The sequence below is a fragment of the Danio rerio genome, chromosome 12, assembly GCF_049306965.1.
Source record: "Danio rerio strain Tuebingen ecotype United States chromosome 12, GRCz12tu, whole genome shotgun sequence".
Classification (NCBI taxonomy): Eukaryota; Metazoa; Chordata; class Actinopteri; order Cypriniformes; family Danionidae; genus Danio; species Danio rerio.
Genome location: NC_133187.1, coordinates 37,024,812 through 37,045,243, shown reverse-complemented (window position 1 = coordinate 37,045,243; position 20,432 = coordinate 37,024,812). Strand labels below are relative to the sequence as shown.

Genomic DNA, 20,432 nt, shown 5'->3' with positions numbered 1-20,432 from the left:
CTGGCACCAATACATTCACGGAAGATACTTTGAGTCATATAGCTAGCTTGTGATATGAAATGGGGCATATGAACCAATGACTGTAAAAAATATGGACGACGCGACAGCCCTTTTTCCCATTGAACGCCTTGAGGGCAAAACGCCTGCTTGACGGGCACAAACTGTCGCAAAAGACTGCTGAAATTGGAGCCAGACATGCGCAGAAGGACTGTCTGATGGAGCCAGATGAGGAGCCGCGAAAATGAGCAGAGTCGAGCTTCCAATCAAACGCTTTATGTAAAATCAACTACGCCCCCTGAACTTCTCAGCATGCGTTTGCTGTCATATCAACACAAATGGATGTAATAACGTTAACAAATATGAGGGTTTTATATATTCAATCGCGCCAGCTCCAGGCCGCAGCGCACAACTTACTCGCGGCGTCGCGGGCTGATTCCGGCTCGCATGCGGCAGCGCCTGCTCGCTCGGCCGCCGCATCTGGCTCGATTGACTCGGACTGGAATCGGGCAGTGAGTCCAGGCATCCGGAGTAGGTCCAGCAGAGGTAACATTAGTCAGTCTGAGCTCTAAGAGATAAGTCTCCGGCAGGCGAGAATCTAGACAGAACTGTGTTTTGGTATCTGGGTGGCTAGGCGTGTATCAGCAAACTAATAAAGCCCGAAAAAAGCCCTGAACTTAGCCAATAAACAGTGTTTCACCAGGATCATGTATGTCAGAAACTATAGTTTACTGCTGAACTTATTTTGTCATGGTAAAATAACACAGAAATCGAATAATAACATTTCAGTCTACTTCAGTCTCCTGCCGAAGCTCAGACGCCGCGCTTTGAGAAACTGTCAATCACAGCTGTCAATCACGATGACACGCCCAGCATTAAATTACTGCTAAAAACAAACTGTTTACAAAAATGAAGATCTGCACCTATTTCAGCACAATAACCAGTGCCTTAATCCACCAGAACTATCTTTCGGGACATTTTATTGCAAGTGTAATATTTTTTTTTATTTGGGCTCAAGTCTCCTTCATTAACACGGAGGAGGCGGGCTTTATGACTTGTACTGCAGCCAGCCCCCAGGGGCGATCTAACGGCCGAAACCTTCACTCAAACGTAGGCTTGCGGCACACTTGATATGAACACTGACTTTGAATTTCAGTCAGTCAGCCCCAAAGCTAATTAAGGTTAATTGTCATCCTACACAAAATCGTAGCGTTTAAGATGTTTTCTTTAGAAAAAAAAAAAAACAGCGATCTTCACTGCCTGGTTGAGATATGAGATAAGGTTGGTATCAGACAAAACAAGAAGCACTGCAATAAATTAAATTTTTCCGCGCCATGTCTTTAAATTATGGAAATTAATTTTACCTCAGTATTTTTAATGGAATTTCTGCATGCATGCCTTTAAACTGTCTTTCGCCTCTTTAACAACCAAATGGATACTTAAGTCTATTTAACTGATTATATTTGAATGACATTACAACATCAATGATATAAAAAGAATCTTATGAATTTGACAGTCACATGAAGCTTTCACCGTAAGTTCATCATTGGCTGTGCATATGCCATAGATTGAATAGATAGCTCAATTGGGATTGTTGACTGTTGAAATAAAGGGACTCGTCTGAGCAAGCAACTTTTTACCACTGCTCCAAGGTCCAGTTCAAACATGTATGTGCTTATTGAAGATGGTTTTGACAGAGAACAGGGGTCATCGTGGGCACTCTGATTGGTCTGAGGCTATGCACTGTGCATTGTGTTGTGACACATTCCTCCTACGACCATCATTAAAATTTTGTGTGACTTGTGCCACAGTAGACCTTCTGTTTGCTTGGACCAGATGGGACAGCCTTCATTGCCCTTGTGCATTAATGAGCATTGGGTCCTCGACACCCTGTCATTGGTTTGTGGTTTTAGTAAATTTTCACCACTGCAGACAAAGAAAAACCTGCGCAATACTGGACAAATATACTGTAGCTGTTAATGAAGCTATTTTTGAAAATCATTTTACTAAACTAAACAGATCATTCAGTTTTTTCTGATCTGAAAAAAACAACAACTGTCAAAGTGCAAACATTTACACTTTAGAATGCTATGAATGACTGAAAACCTTGGAAGATATTCTGACTCTTATTCACTAGCTGGGTTTCCATCACCTTGTGTTATTGCACATTTTGAAGTATTGCATGAGAAACAAGTCACTGAAATGCCAATTTATTTTTTTTGAATCTCTTGATAAGCCAAAAAAATGTTTTACACTAACATTGCCAGCCGTACAATAAATATTATATTTGTACGATAATTTCGACCTTTGTACAATCAATAATAAGAAAAATCCCATCATGTACTATAATTAGAGAATTCTATGGCATTTAAAATGAATTTCATTGTAATCTTAGGGCTTCTATACCTGCTGTCTGTGAAGAGAACGTGGAGTTAGGCACATTTTCTTTCTCATCTTACGTTACTTTTTCTCAGCCAATCAACGTGGAGAATGGCTCTCTCTCTCTCACGAGTTAACATTTCTGTCGTGCGCGCTGTTCTTAAGCCAGTAGTTTTCAGGTTGAGGTTGATTGTTTAAGGAATAAAGTTTTTAAAAATTGTGCTGAAAAGTAAAGTGAGAAGGACAGGGGAGTTTGCCCTTGATGTTCTCATTTTTCCCCATTCAAATGAGTCATGTGAAAGTGTTTTTCCAAAGATAATCTCATCAAAGCAAACACAGAAATTCGGCTCATTACAGACACTCTGAATGTGCTCACCTCAGAGTGTGTTGAAAGTTCAGCAGGGTGCACTCTTTTCAAGCCAACCAGCACTATGTTAACCATGATGACATCCTATTTATACTGCAAAATGAAACATCTGGCAACACACAGGTATCTGATGACAGCAACTCAGAGGTGGAGTTTGAACGTTACCACTAAAGTATGCCTAGTTTATTTTTCTTATTTGCGTATTGTGGTAATTGTGGTAAAGTTGCTATTTATCTAGATCATGCATAGACTTGGTCCTGGAGGGCCGGTGTCCTGCAAAGTTTAGTTCCAACCCCAATCAGACACAACTGGGCTAGCTAATCAAGCTCTTACTAGCCATTCTAGAAACATCCTTGCAGGTATGTTGAAGCAAGTTGGAGCTAAAATCTGCAGGATGCCGGCCCTCCAGGGCCAAGTTTGGACACCCCTGATTTAGATAATAGCTGTATACTCTCCATTTGATTCGTGTACGATAAATTTCTGGTACGATACTTTGACATTTTCAATCTGGCAACACTGTTTCACACACACTTGAGGTGGTTGTAGAGTTACTGTATGCACAAAAGGGTTCATGTGAATAATGGCAGATGGAAATGCATTTGCCAAATAAATTCTGATGACTTGAACATTACTCCCACGTGACTAATCAGTTGACTCCATTATGCTTGCCTTGATTACTGTTGGTTACTATGTTACCAATACTACAGTCAGACACTAACAATTTGACGGAAACACACCTAATTTGCGTTTTTAATATTAATCCCACTTTTATATTAAGTGTCGTTTATACATGTAAACACATGGTAACTATGTGTAAGTAGTATGTAACTACAGTGTATGTACACACTGGTACATAGTATTTACTTGTTTAATACTGGTGTAACTACTGTACAGACATGTAGCAACACACTGAATAGTTTGTGTAAGTTCATCGATAGGTACCGAATTTCAGTATCGTGCAATCCTAATTGGTCTAATGCAATCAAGTGACACAATTTTGCAGGTCAGAGTTTAGGAAGCTTGAACTTTGGAATGCAACAGCATGCGAACGTCACATGAGTTTGCGTTTCTGGGGCCTCGTGTACGAAGACTTGCGTGGAAATCATACTAAAACATTGCGTACGCACAAAGCTGTAAATGTGCGTACGCAGAAAAAAATTCAGATGTATGAAACACTGCGTACGCCGAGTCTCACGCATATTCTTTTGTACATCTGAATGAACGTGAAACTGAGCGCAACATGCACGAGCACAAAACCCCTCCCTGCCTCCTCCCCCGTATGAATATGCTAATGACTCTACTTTGACAAAACCCAACGAAAAAGCAATGGCAAAAGCAAGCAAAAATAGAAACTTTGAACAGAATGTGAATTGTAGGTGCTGCTTTCGGAGGTAGACCGGATAAAAGCGGTGTTATTTGCAAGTTTGTTCTCCTGAGTTAACAACAAAAGAAAAAAATTGAGTGGGAGAGTTTAGCTGATGCGGTTAACACAATTGGGTTTGAACATCGCACTGAGTGAATTAGAAAAGAAATAGTGTGTTTATAGGTGTAAAATGTTGCAGTACCCTTAACAGTCTCAGTGGCGCAGCTCGTAAGACGCATGTCAACATGTTTTGACACGTTCGAGCATGAACTCTGTTTGAATCCAGCGTCTGATGAACTCTTTCTTCTTTTTTCCCCCGCTACATATCAGATTTTGCCAACTATTTATCACGAGAAAGACAAGTAGGAATCATTAATAAGTTTTGTGCATCATATTTTATTTGCACATTTATTGAATGGAAATGTTTCTGATTCACGCATGAAAATTCATCTTCAGATAGTGTCTTTATAGCAATGTGCGTGCAGTAGATCGCTCGGATTACATTGGGAAAACAGGCGACCGCTGCAAATTGTGCTTTAATGTTTGGCTGGTCAACTGTATGGTATGGAAACCTTATATACCTGCTTGACGAACCCGTCTTATACAGCTGCCATTGCAAGGTTTAAAGACACTTTGTAGAGTGCAATTTAACACAACTGCCTCTAGGAGTCACCAATGGAAATAAAACAGACACGCACAAAAAATGTGCGTACGCCAGCCAAGAAGCTGCCGTGGAGCTGCGCACATTCCCACGTTCAGTTCATCGTTAGTAAATCCAAACGTGAGCGATTCTGAGCGTGAAACATGAGCGTTGATACATGAGGCCCCTGGTCTGCTGCATTCATGAATGGAGCATGAGTATGAATGGAAGTCTATGGGACTAAAAGTGCATCTGCTTCATACTACCGTGAGTTTTTAGCTCATCCATAAACATGGTTTCTGCAGGAGTCCCGTATCATATAATAAAGAAGACAACTTCCATGATTCCACACTCAGTCACAGCATCATCAAATACACCTTCTGTTTGTTATGAATACATGCCCACTAGTGGTGAAAATCCCATACTCTTCCTTTTATATATGCATTTTTAAAACATGATCAATGATATTAATTTAATCGTAAATTACTAATACATTTTAATTTGTATTTTATATTGGATTCAAGTCAGGTGATTGGTTGGGCCATTGTACAGCTTGATTTTTTTTCTCTAAAAGCATTTGAGTTTCCTTGGATGTGTTTTGGATCATTGTCTTGCTGAAACGTCTACCCTGGTTTCATCTTCATCATCCTGATAAGGTAGATATTGGCCTCAAGCAGCCGATGTTAATTTACACTGAGGAAGGGCAGAGGGTTGCTGAAGAACTACTACAACTCCTGTCTCGGCTTTCACTGTCTTTCTACACCACCTTTTATTTATGTGTTCAAAACATTTACCCTTCGTTATTTTATTTTATTATGCGTCACTTAATTTGTAAACTAATTAGTTTTGTTTTCTTTGCATATATGGATTTCTTTGGTTGTTCCCAACTTTCAGGAAAATCTTCAAGTCAATGGCACCTTTAGAAATATGTTTGGTTACGTGTTCAATACTTATTTGCCCCACTGTATATAGCAAAGTTTAAAGCCTTATTTCAGCACAGTGGTTGATGAGTAAATATCAGTAACACTGCATTTTTAACAACCTCTGAAGTGGTTTGATTCAATTGCTGTAAAAACAAAGAAAAAAAACATATTGACTCACCTGTATTCTGCACTGCATTCAGGTAGCTGTCATCCCCATTCACCTGCAGGGAGGAGAAAAAGGAAAGCCAGTTCAATTGCAGAAAGCTGACAGAAATATGAATTGATTTGTTCTGAACACTAAAGCGTCTGTTTTTCTGGAAAAGCGAAGTTTTATCTTCTCAGATGTGACACACATTTGAAGAGCGGTACATTCGGTTTCTGCCGACACTTCTGTCTGGCTGAGAGGAAACTGCGAGAGATGTTTCTGACAGAGAACGAAGATAATATCTGTTAATATTTAACTGCGGTTTTCTTTCTGCATTTTCTCACACAGTGACTGAAGTGCAATTAGCAGATGAGTTAGTATCTTAATATTTAACTGCAACTGCTGTCTTAAATTGGAAGAGTCGTCGAGGATGCAAGTTATAGGGTAATAATTACAACGGAGTAATCATGCATTTCCACTATATATACAGTTGAAGTCAGAATTATTAGCTCCCCTGAACTATTAGCCTCCTTGTTTATTTTTTTTTTCCGATTTATGTTTCTTTTTTTTCAACACATTTCTAAACATATTATTTAATAACTCATCTCTAATAACTGATTTATTTTATCTTTGCCATAAATAACCATGACTAAATAATATTTTACTAGATCTTTTTCAAGACACTTCTTTTCAGCTTAAAGTGACATTTAAAGGCTTAACTAGGTTAATTAGGTTAACTAGTCAGGTTAGGGCAATTAGGCAAGTTATTGTGTAGTGATGGTTTGTTCTGTAGACTATCGAAATAAATATAGCTTAAAGAGGCTAATAATTTTTATGTTAAAATGTTTTTTTAAATATTAAAAACTGCTTTTATTCTAGCCGAAATAAAACATATAAAGCTTTCTCCATACGGAAAAATATTATCAGATATACTGTGACAATTTCCTTGCTCTGTTAAACATAATTTGGGAAGTATTTAAAAAATAAAAAGAAATTCAAAGGAGGGCTAAAAATTCTGACAACAACTCACAATCATACATTTATCACCATTAAAATGTCATTCAGTAAGACAATATTTTATACCAAAAAATCTTTATACCAAAAAATCATTTGATAAAATAATAAAGATTCTAGTGTGCCGTGTTTTACCTAATTTTTCAGCAAACTTAAAATGATATTAAAATAAATATAATATAATAAATTAAAAAATAAAACATTAATATGGCCATGTACCGCTGCTTAATTCTTACATAAATGTTGCTGAATGAGGATTACTCATTTTATTTTTTACAAAATGTGTTTGATTTATTAGAGTATCAGCATTTCACTTGCAATCAATGTGAATTCTGATGCTGTTTATAAAATCACACCAATTTAATTTCATATAGATATGCATATAGATAATATTTTGTCAACACAATTAAAAAAACTGTTTAAATAACTAATTTCTAATAATTAATTTATTTTGTGTTTGCCATGATGACAGTATGATATTTCACAAGTTATTTTGCAAGATACTATTCAGCTTAAAGTGCAATTCAAACAACAGTGGTTTGTTTCTTAGAAAGAAAGAAAGAAAGAAAGAAAGAAAGAAAGAAAGAAAGAAAGAAAGAAAGAAAGAAAGAAAGAAAGAAAGAAAGAAAGAAAGAAAGAAAGAAAATTTACCTTAAAAACACATATTAAAAAAAGCGTATAACATTTATTCCAGTCAAACTAAAGAATCCAAAGAAATACTGCAAAAAGTCTCCTTGTTGTGGGGGGTTTGCTGAATTTTGATGACGAAAATAATTCCAACCTAGTTTTTTAAAGTGAATTTAAAATTAAAGATGAAAATTAAGAGAAATAAATCATAAATGAATTCTAATCACTTAGTCAAATGAAATGCAGTTTAAAATCTCCACAATATCTAAAAATTACATTTGTTGTTTGTTCAAAGTACTTATTTAAAATGAGCTGAATCGACACAATTCTTTAGTTTTTTGGGATAACTTAATTTTTTATGTTTAATCAACTTAAATTTGTAAAAACTAATAAGGTAATTTTAATTGCTTTATGTTGTTCCAACTCAAATCGATTCTGTGGCACCCAACATTTTTACAGTGTATCGTCACACATTTAGCACCCATTATTGCTTCCAAATATGTTAAATACTCAATTGCATATCACTGCACAACAGTTCCACCATGGCTCTGCAAACAATGCAGCAACAACAACCCGGCTCTCAGTTCTGATTCAAATATTTAGCTGAAAATAAAGCTAATACACTGAGTAAACCTGGCACAAATCTTCCAAAGCATTCAGCTGAAATTTGGGTAGCTGTCAAGGTTGAGTACACCCTAGAAATCTGAGGATTGCTGATAGAGCATCAGTGCGGCCACAAGAAGGAACTAAAGCTGCTTCTGTGACTTGAAATGCAATGAGAGATTTCAGTGAGGCAGGAAAACGGCTATAAAGGCTTGAGCCTTCCAGATCCAATTGGACTCTGTTCCCCCAACTGATTTCTCGCTGGGCATTGGAAAGCATGCAGCTTGTAATCCTAAATTTGACCATTCATCACTGACCCAGAGGAATCTTTAAACATTTCTTGTATGTTTACCGGTTTTTCAAGAAATATACTGTATAAAAACCATGTAAATGAATTCTGTCATCATTTACTCATCCTCGTGCCTTTCAAAACTACTATGACTCTTCTGTAAAAACATTTATAGTCATTTATAGCATAAACACTTTTTTTTCTATGTAATCACAGTGAATGTATAGGTATAATATATAGTATAATGTATAGGTGTTCTACAGACACACTCTTAGAAACAAAGGTACAAAATCTGTTACTAGGGTTACTTTGCAAAAGGTACATTTTTGTTCCTAACAAGTCCTTACAGGTGCATATTAATACCTAAAAAGCACAAATGTGTTCTTCATTGTAACATAAAGGTACAAAAGTGAACCTTAAAAGGTGCAAAAGTGTTCCCTAAAGGTAGTACACTGAAAAAACACTGGGTGCCTTACATTTTTTAAGCTGAATCAAATTAACAATTTCAGTCCTTTGAACTTATATTATATTAAACTGACTTAACAGTATAAGAGGTTGTGTAACTAGTAGTATGTAGCATTTGGCACTTTTAAAATACATTTAAATTATTTTTGAGTAAAGGAAAAAAACTGTACCAATCAGGTCACACGCATGTCCATAGAGCGAAATGCTTCATGGGTTTATCAAACTCACTGCAGTCATATCACAAAAACATATCTGGCCCAGTTCAGGCCCAGTTATGGGTTAATAACTTGGCTGAAATTTAGTCCAGATATGGTCCAGGTTTGGCCCTTGTACAGAAGCCAGAAAGGGTCCAATCTTGTACCGTAATTCACTGCGGCATGTGGGCCAAGCAAAAGCTGATTGTTTGGGCCAGAGAAATGTTGCTGTGTGGGTGATTAGTTAACAGCATAAACAAATTAGTTTAATAAGTTACAATGAACTAAAACATATGTTGTGATGACTAATTGATCATATAATTTTTTTTACAGTGTAATGATCACCTATATGGTACAAAAGTATATCTTTTGAAAAGATAACACCACAGTGACAGATTTTGTACCTTTATTCATGAGTGTGCAGTGACTCAATGTTTCTCACACAACACAGTGACATGACTTCACTAGACATATCAGCATCGTCGAGTGTAAATTGTTATTCTGTGACAATTTATTTACACCTTTAAACTCTCTAATTTAAATCTGTAAGATTCTACTTTTTAAGCCAATCAGCACTTTGAATGCATACAAAAAGACTAATCATCTCAGGGGTCAAGATAAGTAATATTAACCCGAGTTTAATTTTACAGTAATACAGTGATAAAGTAGCCTATAATAAAGCTACAAATTTTAAAAGAAGCCATTTTTATAAAAAAAGGTAAATCAAATGATATTTAATGCATCAGCGTAAATCAATCGACGGCATGGTGGCACAGTGGGTAGCGCTGTTGCTTAACAGCAAGAAGGTCGGTGGTTTGAGCCCCAGCTAGGTCAGTTGGCAGTTCTGTGTGGAGTTTGCATGTTGGCATGGGTTTTCTACAGGTGCTCTGGTTTCCCCCACAAGTCCAAAGATATGTGCTATTGATGAATTGGGTAAGCTAAATTGTCCGTAGTGTATGTGTGTGTGTGTGTATGTCCTGGTCCTCAAAGTTGGGGGTTGATCGCTGGGCTAACAGCCCACCTTGTAAAAATTAGATGTTACGAAACACCAACATGGTGCGGCTAAATCAACTTTGATATAAATGGCCCTGGGAGTAAGTCAAATCAATAGAAACCTTTAATGCAGAGCTTAAAATCATCTCACCCTTTTTAACAAAATGAGTCAAAATATTTTACATTGAATAAAAATTCTAAGTTTATGAACCTGTAAAACCAGCCTGATACCTTCACAAGAAAACGTAAGTATTTTATGCCTTGTCAGTTAAGTGGCTAACTCATACAAATTTGTTTGAGTTCAGTTGTACAAAAGTGTACGACACCCAACCCCACCCCTAAACTCAACCATCATTGGGTGATGAGAAAATCATACTAATTGTGTGAATGAGATTGTACAAATTGATGTAGCCTCTAAATCAAAATGTATGAATTGCCATGAGATTGTTTTGGAGAAACAACACAAATTTATTATTTTTTTTTTTTTACTGCTTGTTCAAACTACCTATTTTAAATGAGTTGAAACAACACAATTTTTTATTTTTTGGGGAAAACTTAATTATTTTATATGCGATGCACTTTAAGTGGTCAACATTAACTTAATGGATTTGTGTTGGGACAACATAAATTAATTGTGTGGGTAGCCCTGCATTTATTACACTGAACTTTGCTGAAGTATTGTCTATTTTCTGCACTTTTTAAAGTCTTAAAATGACTAAATTGATGTAATTAATGGAGTCTCAATTACAACTATAAACATTAGCATGTTATTTCAGCCTTACTGATCTCTAGAGAAAAATTACAGTAATACAGGAGCTGCTTTCTGATCCTGCAATTATGCTTTACAACCCGTTATATTCCAAACTAAATTTAACATCTGCACTGGATGAAGTATTTAGCATGGCCTTTTATGATTAACCTGAGAAAGAAAGAAAAATGAGTCCTGTAATATTAAATACGTCTGTAATTAACACAAATATGTATTCAAATGCAAGATCAATTATTGCTTCACATATTGTTTTACAAGACAGAATCTGCATTTTGTCTATTCCATAACTCCAGACTTCTAAGTTTAAATGGATTATAATATTGTACATTAAAAATCCATTTAGGCTCATTTTAATGTACGAAAGAGACTTGTTCCCTATCATTTTTGCTTTAAACTTTAAAGCTCAACACCACTCGGAATGCAAAAAAAAACAAAAACGTATAATTCTAAGGTTGTGAGAATACGCCGCATGATTTAAATGGATCACTTTTATGATGCTTTTTAGAGTTTGACAGCCCCTTTATTGCATGAAAGAGAGCCGATCAGCCATTTTTTTTTTTTGTGCACGCAAGATAAAAATTAATGCAGGTTTGTAACGCCATGAGTAAATAACAACATTTCTGTATAAACCAAAATCCTCTGTTTATCCTGCACTGCACAGTCATGCATATGTAGATGAAAACATGTTATCGATTTACTTCATTAATTTACGACCAATAAGCTGATCCTGGGATTTAGCACCACCGGCAAGGCTAATTGCATTACAGATAACAAGCCCCAGTTAAGCGCCCTGATATTTGTGCTCATATCAACACACTCCGGTCAGTTACGGCCATAATTGCATCTGTCATTCTCGTTCCCAAGCAGCAACTGAAGACAGACTGACGCTGTCCTTGATTTTGTTCCTTCCACTGAAATAGTAAAATACACATCAAAACATCCTTGATTCAAACAGCAGCTTCTGATTGCTTTCTGTTTCAAATGACGCTTATATAAGGAACAGATTGTTGTAATGGAGTATAACACAGATGAATGAGCATATGACCAGGTGTGTTTGTCTGACAGCTGCAAATAAAGGAAGGCACTCAACTATCTTGATGTCTAGCCTATATAGCACATAACTGGCATTATGCTGCTGCTCGGGAGTCTAATTGCGGATGCACATCTTAAAATGCATTCAGATATTTAAAATCGGTCCGCTGTATTACACCATCTCTAGAGCAAAGCCCTTGCACAGATTTGTCGGTGCTGTAAAATCTTCATAATCAAGAGGAGCATAAAGTCTCTAATGAAGCACGGCAGGCATATTACTCATTAATTCCTTCCCATAGTGCTGCTGTTTCACCGCCCAAACAGATGTTAAGATACTTCAGCTCTGTAGTGGATGTGAACTGTGATGAAGGTACTGTTATCTAGCTGGTGAGTAACACGGGTGACTACTTTTAAATGTATAGGGTGCAAAATATTGTTCATACACAAAGTTCGGAATTAGTTTTTTTTGATCACTTAAAGAACTTTCATTACATTTAAGGAACGCTTTTGTAAAAAATTACAATAAAAAAAATCTTCATTTTTAGAAGCATGCAGATATTAATACATAAAAAAAAAAAATAAATAAATAACCAAATAAATAGATAAATATTGAACTAAAAAGTGATACATTTATTATTGTGATTTATGATTTAATCATTTAATTCTTTGTTAATTTAATTTATAGATTTTGTTATACACACACACACATACATATACACAAACACACACACATACACATACATACACATATATATATATATATATATATATATATATATATATATATATATATATATATATATATATATATATATATATATATATATATATATGTATATAAAATATATAATACACATAATTATTAGCCCGCCATTTAAATGATGTTTAACAAAGCAAGGAAAATTTCACAGTATGTATGATAATATTTTATTCCTGAAAAAAAGTTTCATTTGTTTTATTTTGGCTACAATAGAAACAGTTGTAAATTTTTTAGAAAACATTTTAATGTCAAAATTATTAACCCCTTTAAGCTATTTTTTTCAATTGGGGGAAATTGGGGGAAAAATAAACAGGAGCTTAATAATTCTGACTTCAACTGTATGTGTATATATATATATATATATATATATATATATATATATATATATATATATATATATATATATATATATATATATATATATATATATATATATATATATGTATGTATATATATATATATATATATATATATATATATATATATATATATATATATATATATATATATATATATATATATATATATACACACATACATACAGTACTCAGCATATATAAGTACACCCTAGGGTTGTGTGATTAATCAAAATCGAGTCGCAATTTGAAATGTTGTGATTAGTTAAATTGCAAGAGGATGCAATATAAAATATATACGTATATATGTAAACAAGAATAATGAATAACATCTGAGGTGAAGAGCTTCAAAACCAGTCCGCTATGATTCAGAAAATTAAATATGCTAGGCTTTCTGTGAGGCATCGCAGTCACAGGGATGGTATTGGTCATGGTGAACCATGCCACATTACATGAAAAGAAATGATTAAAGCTTGTACCACGACGTCCATTTGTCGTTTACGACTCCCCACGACAGCCGACATCAAGGAAATCATGCCAAAATCATGTGATCTGACTAAGGCTGTATAACTAGCCATTTGAGTGGACACACTTTCAATTTCAGAATTGCCCAACTTAACTACGCCCACCATTAAAAAAAGAAAATAAACAGGAAAGCGCTGACAAGTGGGATAATGGCTTCTGCTGCTTCAGAAGCATTAATATTTTAATTAATCTCAAAGAAAAACAGCATTTGTAATATGGGAATATTTTGGTTTTAAAGTCACAGACACCGAACAAAAAGAGGTAATTTTTAAGAGCTGCCACAGAATTGTGGCCATGGCTTACAGATTATTGAGCTTGAATTGAATTAAAATCTATTTGAAGCTTGAATTTAATCGTAAATCAAATCGCAATCACAATATCTGTATAAAAAAATAAATAAAAAAAATTCACACCCATAACAAATCTGTCTTTTAAATTCATATTCTTAATAGGAAGCTTTACAATATTTGGAGCTTATCTAACAAAAAACTTATGATAACGGTCCAAAAACTAGTACACCCATATTTGTTACAGAAAAATATTTAATTAAAATAAAATAAAAACTATAAAAAATCAAAGAAGCAAAAAATTGAAAAGTTTAGTTGAAATTTTGTAGGTTGTAATTTTTTCTGCAACATTATGGTTGAATTTGATTGTATTATCTTTCAATTTCTAAATATGTTTGGTGACTAAAATATGATATTAATAAATATATCTGTTTAATCAATCTGTTTTGTTTAAATGCATTAAAATACATTGCCTGTAAATACTGAGAAATGGATAAAAATATTCATTTTCAAAATGGGGTGTACTCAATTATGCTGAGCACTATGTATAGACATACATATGCTGGATTTTTTTTTTTCCACAACTGCATGTTTCTTTGTCTTCTTTGCTGGTCTGAGTTTAAGGACTCTTGTGTGTAAATATACTCCAGTACCCAAGAAAACAGGCATTGCTTTCAAACAGTCCTAATGCTGAATTCTTCTGCAAATCCCCTGAAATACCATTAAGTGTGTGGTCGATCATTTTATTCTAGCACACTCATCAAACTCATTAATCTTTGAGCCAAATATGGGTCAATGTGTTGTATTTTAGCCTCTCAATCCCTGTGGTTTGAAAGCTCTAGACATTTATGCATACAAAATGTATCAAACAAATTATAATAATGATAAACTGAACTCAAACATCTAATAATTCCCCGTGTCTAACGTGTTTCATTTAAGCGACATTTCCTCCCTACAGCATGTCAGATCCTCTATTAGAGGGAGGTGGCTTTGCCTGAATCCATTAAACAGCATGTGAGTGTTTTATTGCACAATGACAGACTGAGATGCTGAAGTAGATTTGACCAAAGGGCGCACTTTAAAATCATGCAGCATTAATATTACCTGCACAAAGCAATGGTCTACAGATACAACACGCAAAACCACACATGGTGTTAGCAAAACGGCCAGTTTAGGCGTTTTTGCTTTACGCTATTAAAGGCGCAATTCTTACCTCCAGGAAAACTGCAAACACACCGAGCAGGGCGAGCATCCTCCACACTCTTGTATCCATCCCTATCTCCGGCTATAGCTCAGTGTCATTGTCCGGTGTTAAGCCACCTCCTGAGCAGGGTGTATCCGCGAGCGAGCGCTGTTCAAATGGGTTGAATGGCACAAATTTGCGCGGACGCCGTTTAAGAGCGCTGCCTTCCAGGATGAGTGATGCGATGCTCCGTGACCCTCCGTAGGTTGATGTGTGATGATGTCTAATCGGTGTTGTGGAGTAGTGTCATGGACGCGCGCACACACACACACCCCTCGTAGCGACCCACGCGCAGCGCTACGTCTCCAAGCGCGCGCCGCACCGATCAACCAGCAGCCAACAAACTGGGCGTCACTGCTGCCTCGGTGCAGTCCTGAAAGCAACACAATACAAATGATTTATTTCAACTAATAACAAGTAAAAGTAACTAGTCATTTATGTGATGATGTGGATAATTTAAGCTCTAACAATACAGAGTCTGACAAAACAATCCTCAAAATAATCCACAAAAAAAGACCTAAATAAATGTATAATACGGAAAGTTATTATGCTTTTCGCATGTTCAGCTCAGTGAATAGCCTAATGTTGCTGTTTGACCATTACAGAGCTGCAAAATTGCAAAAAGAAAGTGTATTTCTAGTGTTTTTTTTCCCTCTAGGGCACAGGTGTCAAACTCAGTTCCGGGAGGGCCGCAGCTCTGCACATTTTAGTTCCAACCCTGCTTCAACACACTTACCTACAGGTTTAAAACAAGCCTGAAGGACTCAACAAGTTTGATCAGCTGTGTTTAATGAGGGTTAAAGCTAAACAGTGCAGAGCTGCGGCCCTCCAGGAACTGAGTTTGACATCTGTCCTCTAGGGTTTCTAAACTGCTTCAAACGCATCTGTAGTAGATTTTTTTGTTCCAGTAATGTACGTCATTTGCATTGATGCTATGTGGTAATTATGAGATGACACGCTATCCCCACAGGTTTAATGTATCTTGTCAAAAGTCATATACAATACGATCCAAAAAAATATGAAGGAATCATCATTATTGCTGGACGGCATTGACATTTATGATAAAAAAAAAGTAATAATACGCATATTCATCTAATTCCTTATCAAAGAAATCGTTTTGTTCTGCGAGGCAGGTTTTATTGGGTTGCATTAAGTAATAATATAGACTGGAGAACAGTTTGGTTGTTGCCTCATAAATACTTTCTTCCTAATAAAGCAAAAGAAAATCCACTTTAAAATATTGCATAAACATGCCCGGCTAACTCATTTGTTTCCAAATATGTTGACGCCAACTTATCAAGCATTTGTTTTAAGCATCGGATTCCCATAGCTGCAACCTATCTCTGGGAAACATCCATACACACTCATTCACACACATACGCAATACAGATAATTTAGCTTACCCAATTCACCTATACATGTTTTCAGACTTGTGGGGGAAACCGCAGCACCCGGAGGAAACCCCCGCAAACACGGGAAGAACATGCAAACTCCACACACAGAAACGCCAACTGACCCAGTCGGGACTTGAACCAGCGACCTTCTTGCTGTGAGCTAACAGTGCTAACCACTGAGCCACCGTGTCGCCCTCGTACACCCCAAAGCTTGCATACTCTTCTGTTACTTCTTCAAAAAAAGTGACAACAGAAAATTAACAAAACATTCATTCACTTATTTTTCTTCGGCTTATTCCCTTTGTTCATCAGGGGTCGCCACAGCGAGATGAACCGCCAACATATCCAAAATATGTTTTACACAGCGGATGCCCTTCCAGCTGCAACCCAGTACTGGGAAACACCCATACTAATCCATCCACACACATACTTGGCCAATTTAGCTTATTCAATTCACCTAAAATGCATGTCTTTGGACTGTAGGGGAAACAAGAGCCGGGACAGTATACAGTATACAATATAGCACTTTTGTCATTCAGAGTGACAGCAATAAGTGTGATTTCTTAAAATACATATTTAGCTATACATCATTCAATATATATACATGAACTGAAATTAAATAGTGCTTACAGAATATTTAAATAATTATTTCTTCAGATAAGGTATGCTAACCAGACAAACTCCTCTCGGGATTAAGGTAAATCACAAGAGTGATTAGCTCTATTGTTAAATGTTCTATAAACGAAGTTAAACTGGATAAAATTCTACTTCAATTAATAACCTCTAGTCAGTTTGTTTTATTAAAAAAGTTATTAGCAGCGGCTGTTGAATCCTCTTACCCTCAAAATGTGCATAAACAAAGAAAAAAGTTATTTCTCTCAACAAATGTTTGCTTTACATGCAACAGTAGAGAGGTGAAAGTGAGGTCTGAATCATCACAAAAGAAAAAAAGACCCGGAGGGATTTTGAATAAATCCAGCAGAGGAAACATCACAAACTGCAGCAGAGATCCAGAGGGGAGAAAAAGAGGAAAATTAATACTTTGAGTGGGTGTTAGATGGGAAGAACAGAGTGTTCAGAATGAACCTAAAAAGAATTTGTTTTTAAATGCATGTATATTTTCAGAAAAAATATTTTCAAAAATTACAATTGAGCTGTGTTTTATTGTAAGTAATAATTCAATATATTTATATAGCGTTTTTTTGGACACTCCAAGCACTTTACACATTTGGTGGAATCTCCTCATCCACCTCCAGTGTGCAGCATCCGCCTGGATGATGAGACAGCAGCCATATTGCACTAGCCCACACAACACATAGAGGACAGTGGAGAGTAGATAGAGTGATGAAGTCAACTATGATATGGGGAGGGACAAATATGGCCCTACTTTTTTTTTTTGAAGGATTCCTTTTCCTAGGATTTTTAACAACCACAGAGAATCAGGACCTCGGTTTAACGCTCCCTGAGCATTATAGAGTCACCTTCACTATACTGGGGCGTTAGGTGAGCGCCCCTACTGATCTCACTAACACCACTTCCGGCAGTGACCTATAGCTTTCCCATGTGGTCTCCCAGCCTTGCCCTGCTTAGCTTTAGTGGGCGACCATGTGAGAGTTGCAGAGAGCTAGCTGCCAGTTTTATGACTTGTTACTAGAATATAGGGAATATTTTATTCTGTAAACAATTTTTTTATTATTATTATTATTTATTGAGTGAATAGTATAAATGTTTGATAAGACAGACATTGTGAAAGACTTCCCACTTTTTCTATTTTAAACTTAACAAGACAAAATACTAAAAATAATAAAATAAAGAATTAAAAAAAATAATAATGATTAATAGCATGACATAATAATAATAATAATAATAATAATAATAATAATAATAATAATAATAATAATAATAATAGTGTGGCACGGTGGCGCAGTGGGTAGCTCGATCGCCTCACAACAAGAAGGTCGCTGGTTTGAGCCCCAGCTGGGTCAGTTGCCATTTCTGTGTGGAGTTGGCATGTTCTCCCCATGTTTGTGTGGTTTACTTTTTGGGCGCTCTGGTTTACCCCACAGAACAAAAACATGCACTATAGGTGAATTGGGTCATCTAAATTGACCATAGTGTATGTGTGTGAATACAAGAGTGTATGGGTGTTTCCCAGTGTTGTGGCTGGAAGGGCATCCGCAAAGTCAAACATAAGCTGGATAAGTTGGCGGTTCATCCTGCTGTGGCGAACCCCTGATTAATAAAGGAAATAAGTCGAAAATGAAAATGAATGAATGGATAAAAAAATTATAACAATAATAATAATAATAATAATAATAATAATAATAATAATAATAAAATGGTTTTTGGTGCCAGATGGGCTGGTTTGAGTATTTTCAGAAACTGCTGATCTACTGGGATTTTCACGCACAACCATCTCTAGGGTGTACAGAGAATGGTCAGAAAAAGAGAAAATATCCAGTGAGTGGCAGTTCCGTGGGAACAAATGGCTTGTTGATGCCAGAGGTCAGAGGAGAATGGACAGACTGGTTACAGCTGATTAAGGCAACAGTAAATCAAATAAGCACTCGTTACAACCGAGGTATGCAGAAGAGCATCTCTGAACGCAAAACACATCCAATCTTTAGGCGAATGAGCTACAGCAGCAAAAGACCACACCGGGTGCCACACCTGTCAGATAGGAAGAGAACTGAGGCTACAATTAGCACAGGCTCACCAAAATTGGACAACAGAAGATTGGAAATATGTTGCCTGATCTGATGAGTTGCGATATCAGCTGCAACTTTTGAATGGTAGGGTTAGAATTTGGCCTCAACAACATGAAAGCATGGATCCATCTTGCCTAGTATCAATGATTCAGGCTGGTGGTAGTGGTGTAATGGTGTGGGGGATATTTTCTTGGCACACTTTGGGCCCATTAGTACCAATTGAGCATCTTGTCAGCGCCCGAGACAACCTGAGTATAGTTGCTGACCATGTCCATGCCCTAATGACCACAGTGTACCCATCTTCTGATGGCTACTTCCAGCAGGAAAACGCGCCATGTCATAAAGCACAAATCATCTCAGACTGGTTTCTTGAACATGAGAATTAGTTCACTGTACCCAAATGGCCTCACCAGAACTCAATCCATTACAGCACATTTGGTATGTGGTGCAACGGAAGATTCACATCATGGATGTGCAGCCGACAAACCTGCAGCAACTGCTTGATGCTGTCATGTCAATATGGACCAAAATCTCTGAGGAATATTTCCAGTCCCTTGTGGAATCTATGCCACGAAGGATTAAAGCAGTTCTGAAGGCAAAAGGGGGTCCAACCTGGTACTAGTAAGGTGTACCTAATAAACTGTCCGGTGAGTGTAGGGTTTAGGTATAAATGAATGACCTTAATGTAAACAAAACAGAAATATATAATACATTACCTTCATAGTACTTTTCAAAAGAAGTAATATAAAAAGTTCAGATGCAAAAACCTCTAAAAGCTGTCTGAAACATTCTTTTAAAATGAGCCTTTTTCTCAAGCTCCTATGTTATTTGTTCAGCTATTTCACTTTAAAGGCAATGCAAACAACCTATTCTTTGCCATAAAAGAGAAATTACTGAACCTATAGGAGCCTGTGAAAAATTCCAGTTTAAGAAGAAATGCTCAGGTGATACTATAAAGCTTTTGCATTCGAACACTTCAAATTTAAAGATAACATTTTTAAGAAGTTCTTATGAAACTTCCAATAACCATCGTTTCATTTACAAGTACAAATCATGAAAGTTCTGAATTGCATTAGCACAGTACTTTAGGTAAACATGCTATAAATCCCAAAACGTTTATTGGATGTCATGAGTACTTTCAATAAAAACAAATAGAGCAGAGCATAATGGATTTAGCTGCTTCATGTTTGCTCATAATAATAAAGCTTCAGCTGTGAAGCCCAGCATGAGTGACCTTCTACTGGTGGCATGCAAAGTCACCCACGGAGTCTTCGCACCCACACAAGCATGCATACATTACCCTCTCAGTCCTCCCTTTTTTCTAGTAAACTCATGACCTGATCATTGGCGCTGGTGTGT

At 36.3% G+C, this 20,432-nt stretch overlaps 1 protein-coding gene and 1 long non-coding RNA gene across 4 annotated transcripts in view; one reads left to right on the top strand and one right to left on the bottom strand.

Annotated features, from left to right (window-relative positions):
* si:ch73-127m5.1 overlaps nucleotides 1–15,272 on the bottom strand; it is an 80,555-nt gene extending 65,283 nt beyond the window's left edge. For all 3 annotated transcript variants that reach the window (XR_012388102.1, XM_009306832.5, XM_073918681.1), the window contains exons 1-2: nucleotides 14,942–15,272; nucleotides 5,848–5,890 (exon numbers count right to left, since the gene is read on the bottom strand). Coding sequence is in view for 2 of the 3 variants with exons in the window: in XM_009306832.5 (XP_009305107.1) it covers nucleotides 5,848–5,890; nucleotides 14,942–15,001 (103 nt within the window). In the remaining variant the exon portion in view is untranslated. The remainder of the gene's footprint in view (nucleotides 1–5,847; nucleotides 5,891–14,941) is intronic.
* LOC141376849 (uncharacterized) lies at nucleotides 1,007–5,896 on the top strand. Its single transcript, XR_012388114.1, has 2 exons — nucleotides 1,007–3,011; nucleotides 3,153–5,896. It is a non-coding gene; the product is annotated as an uncharacterized lncRNA (long non-coding RNA).
* Nucleotides 15,273–20,432: the final 5,160 nt, after the last annotated feature.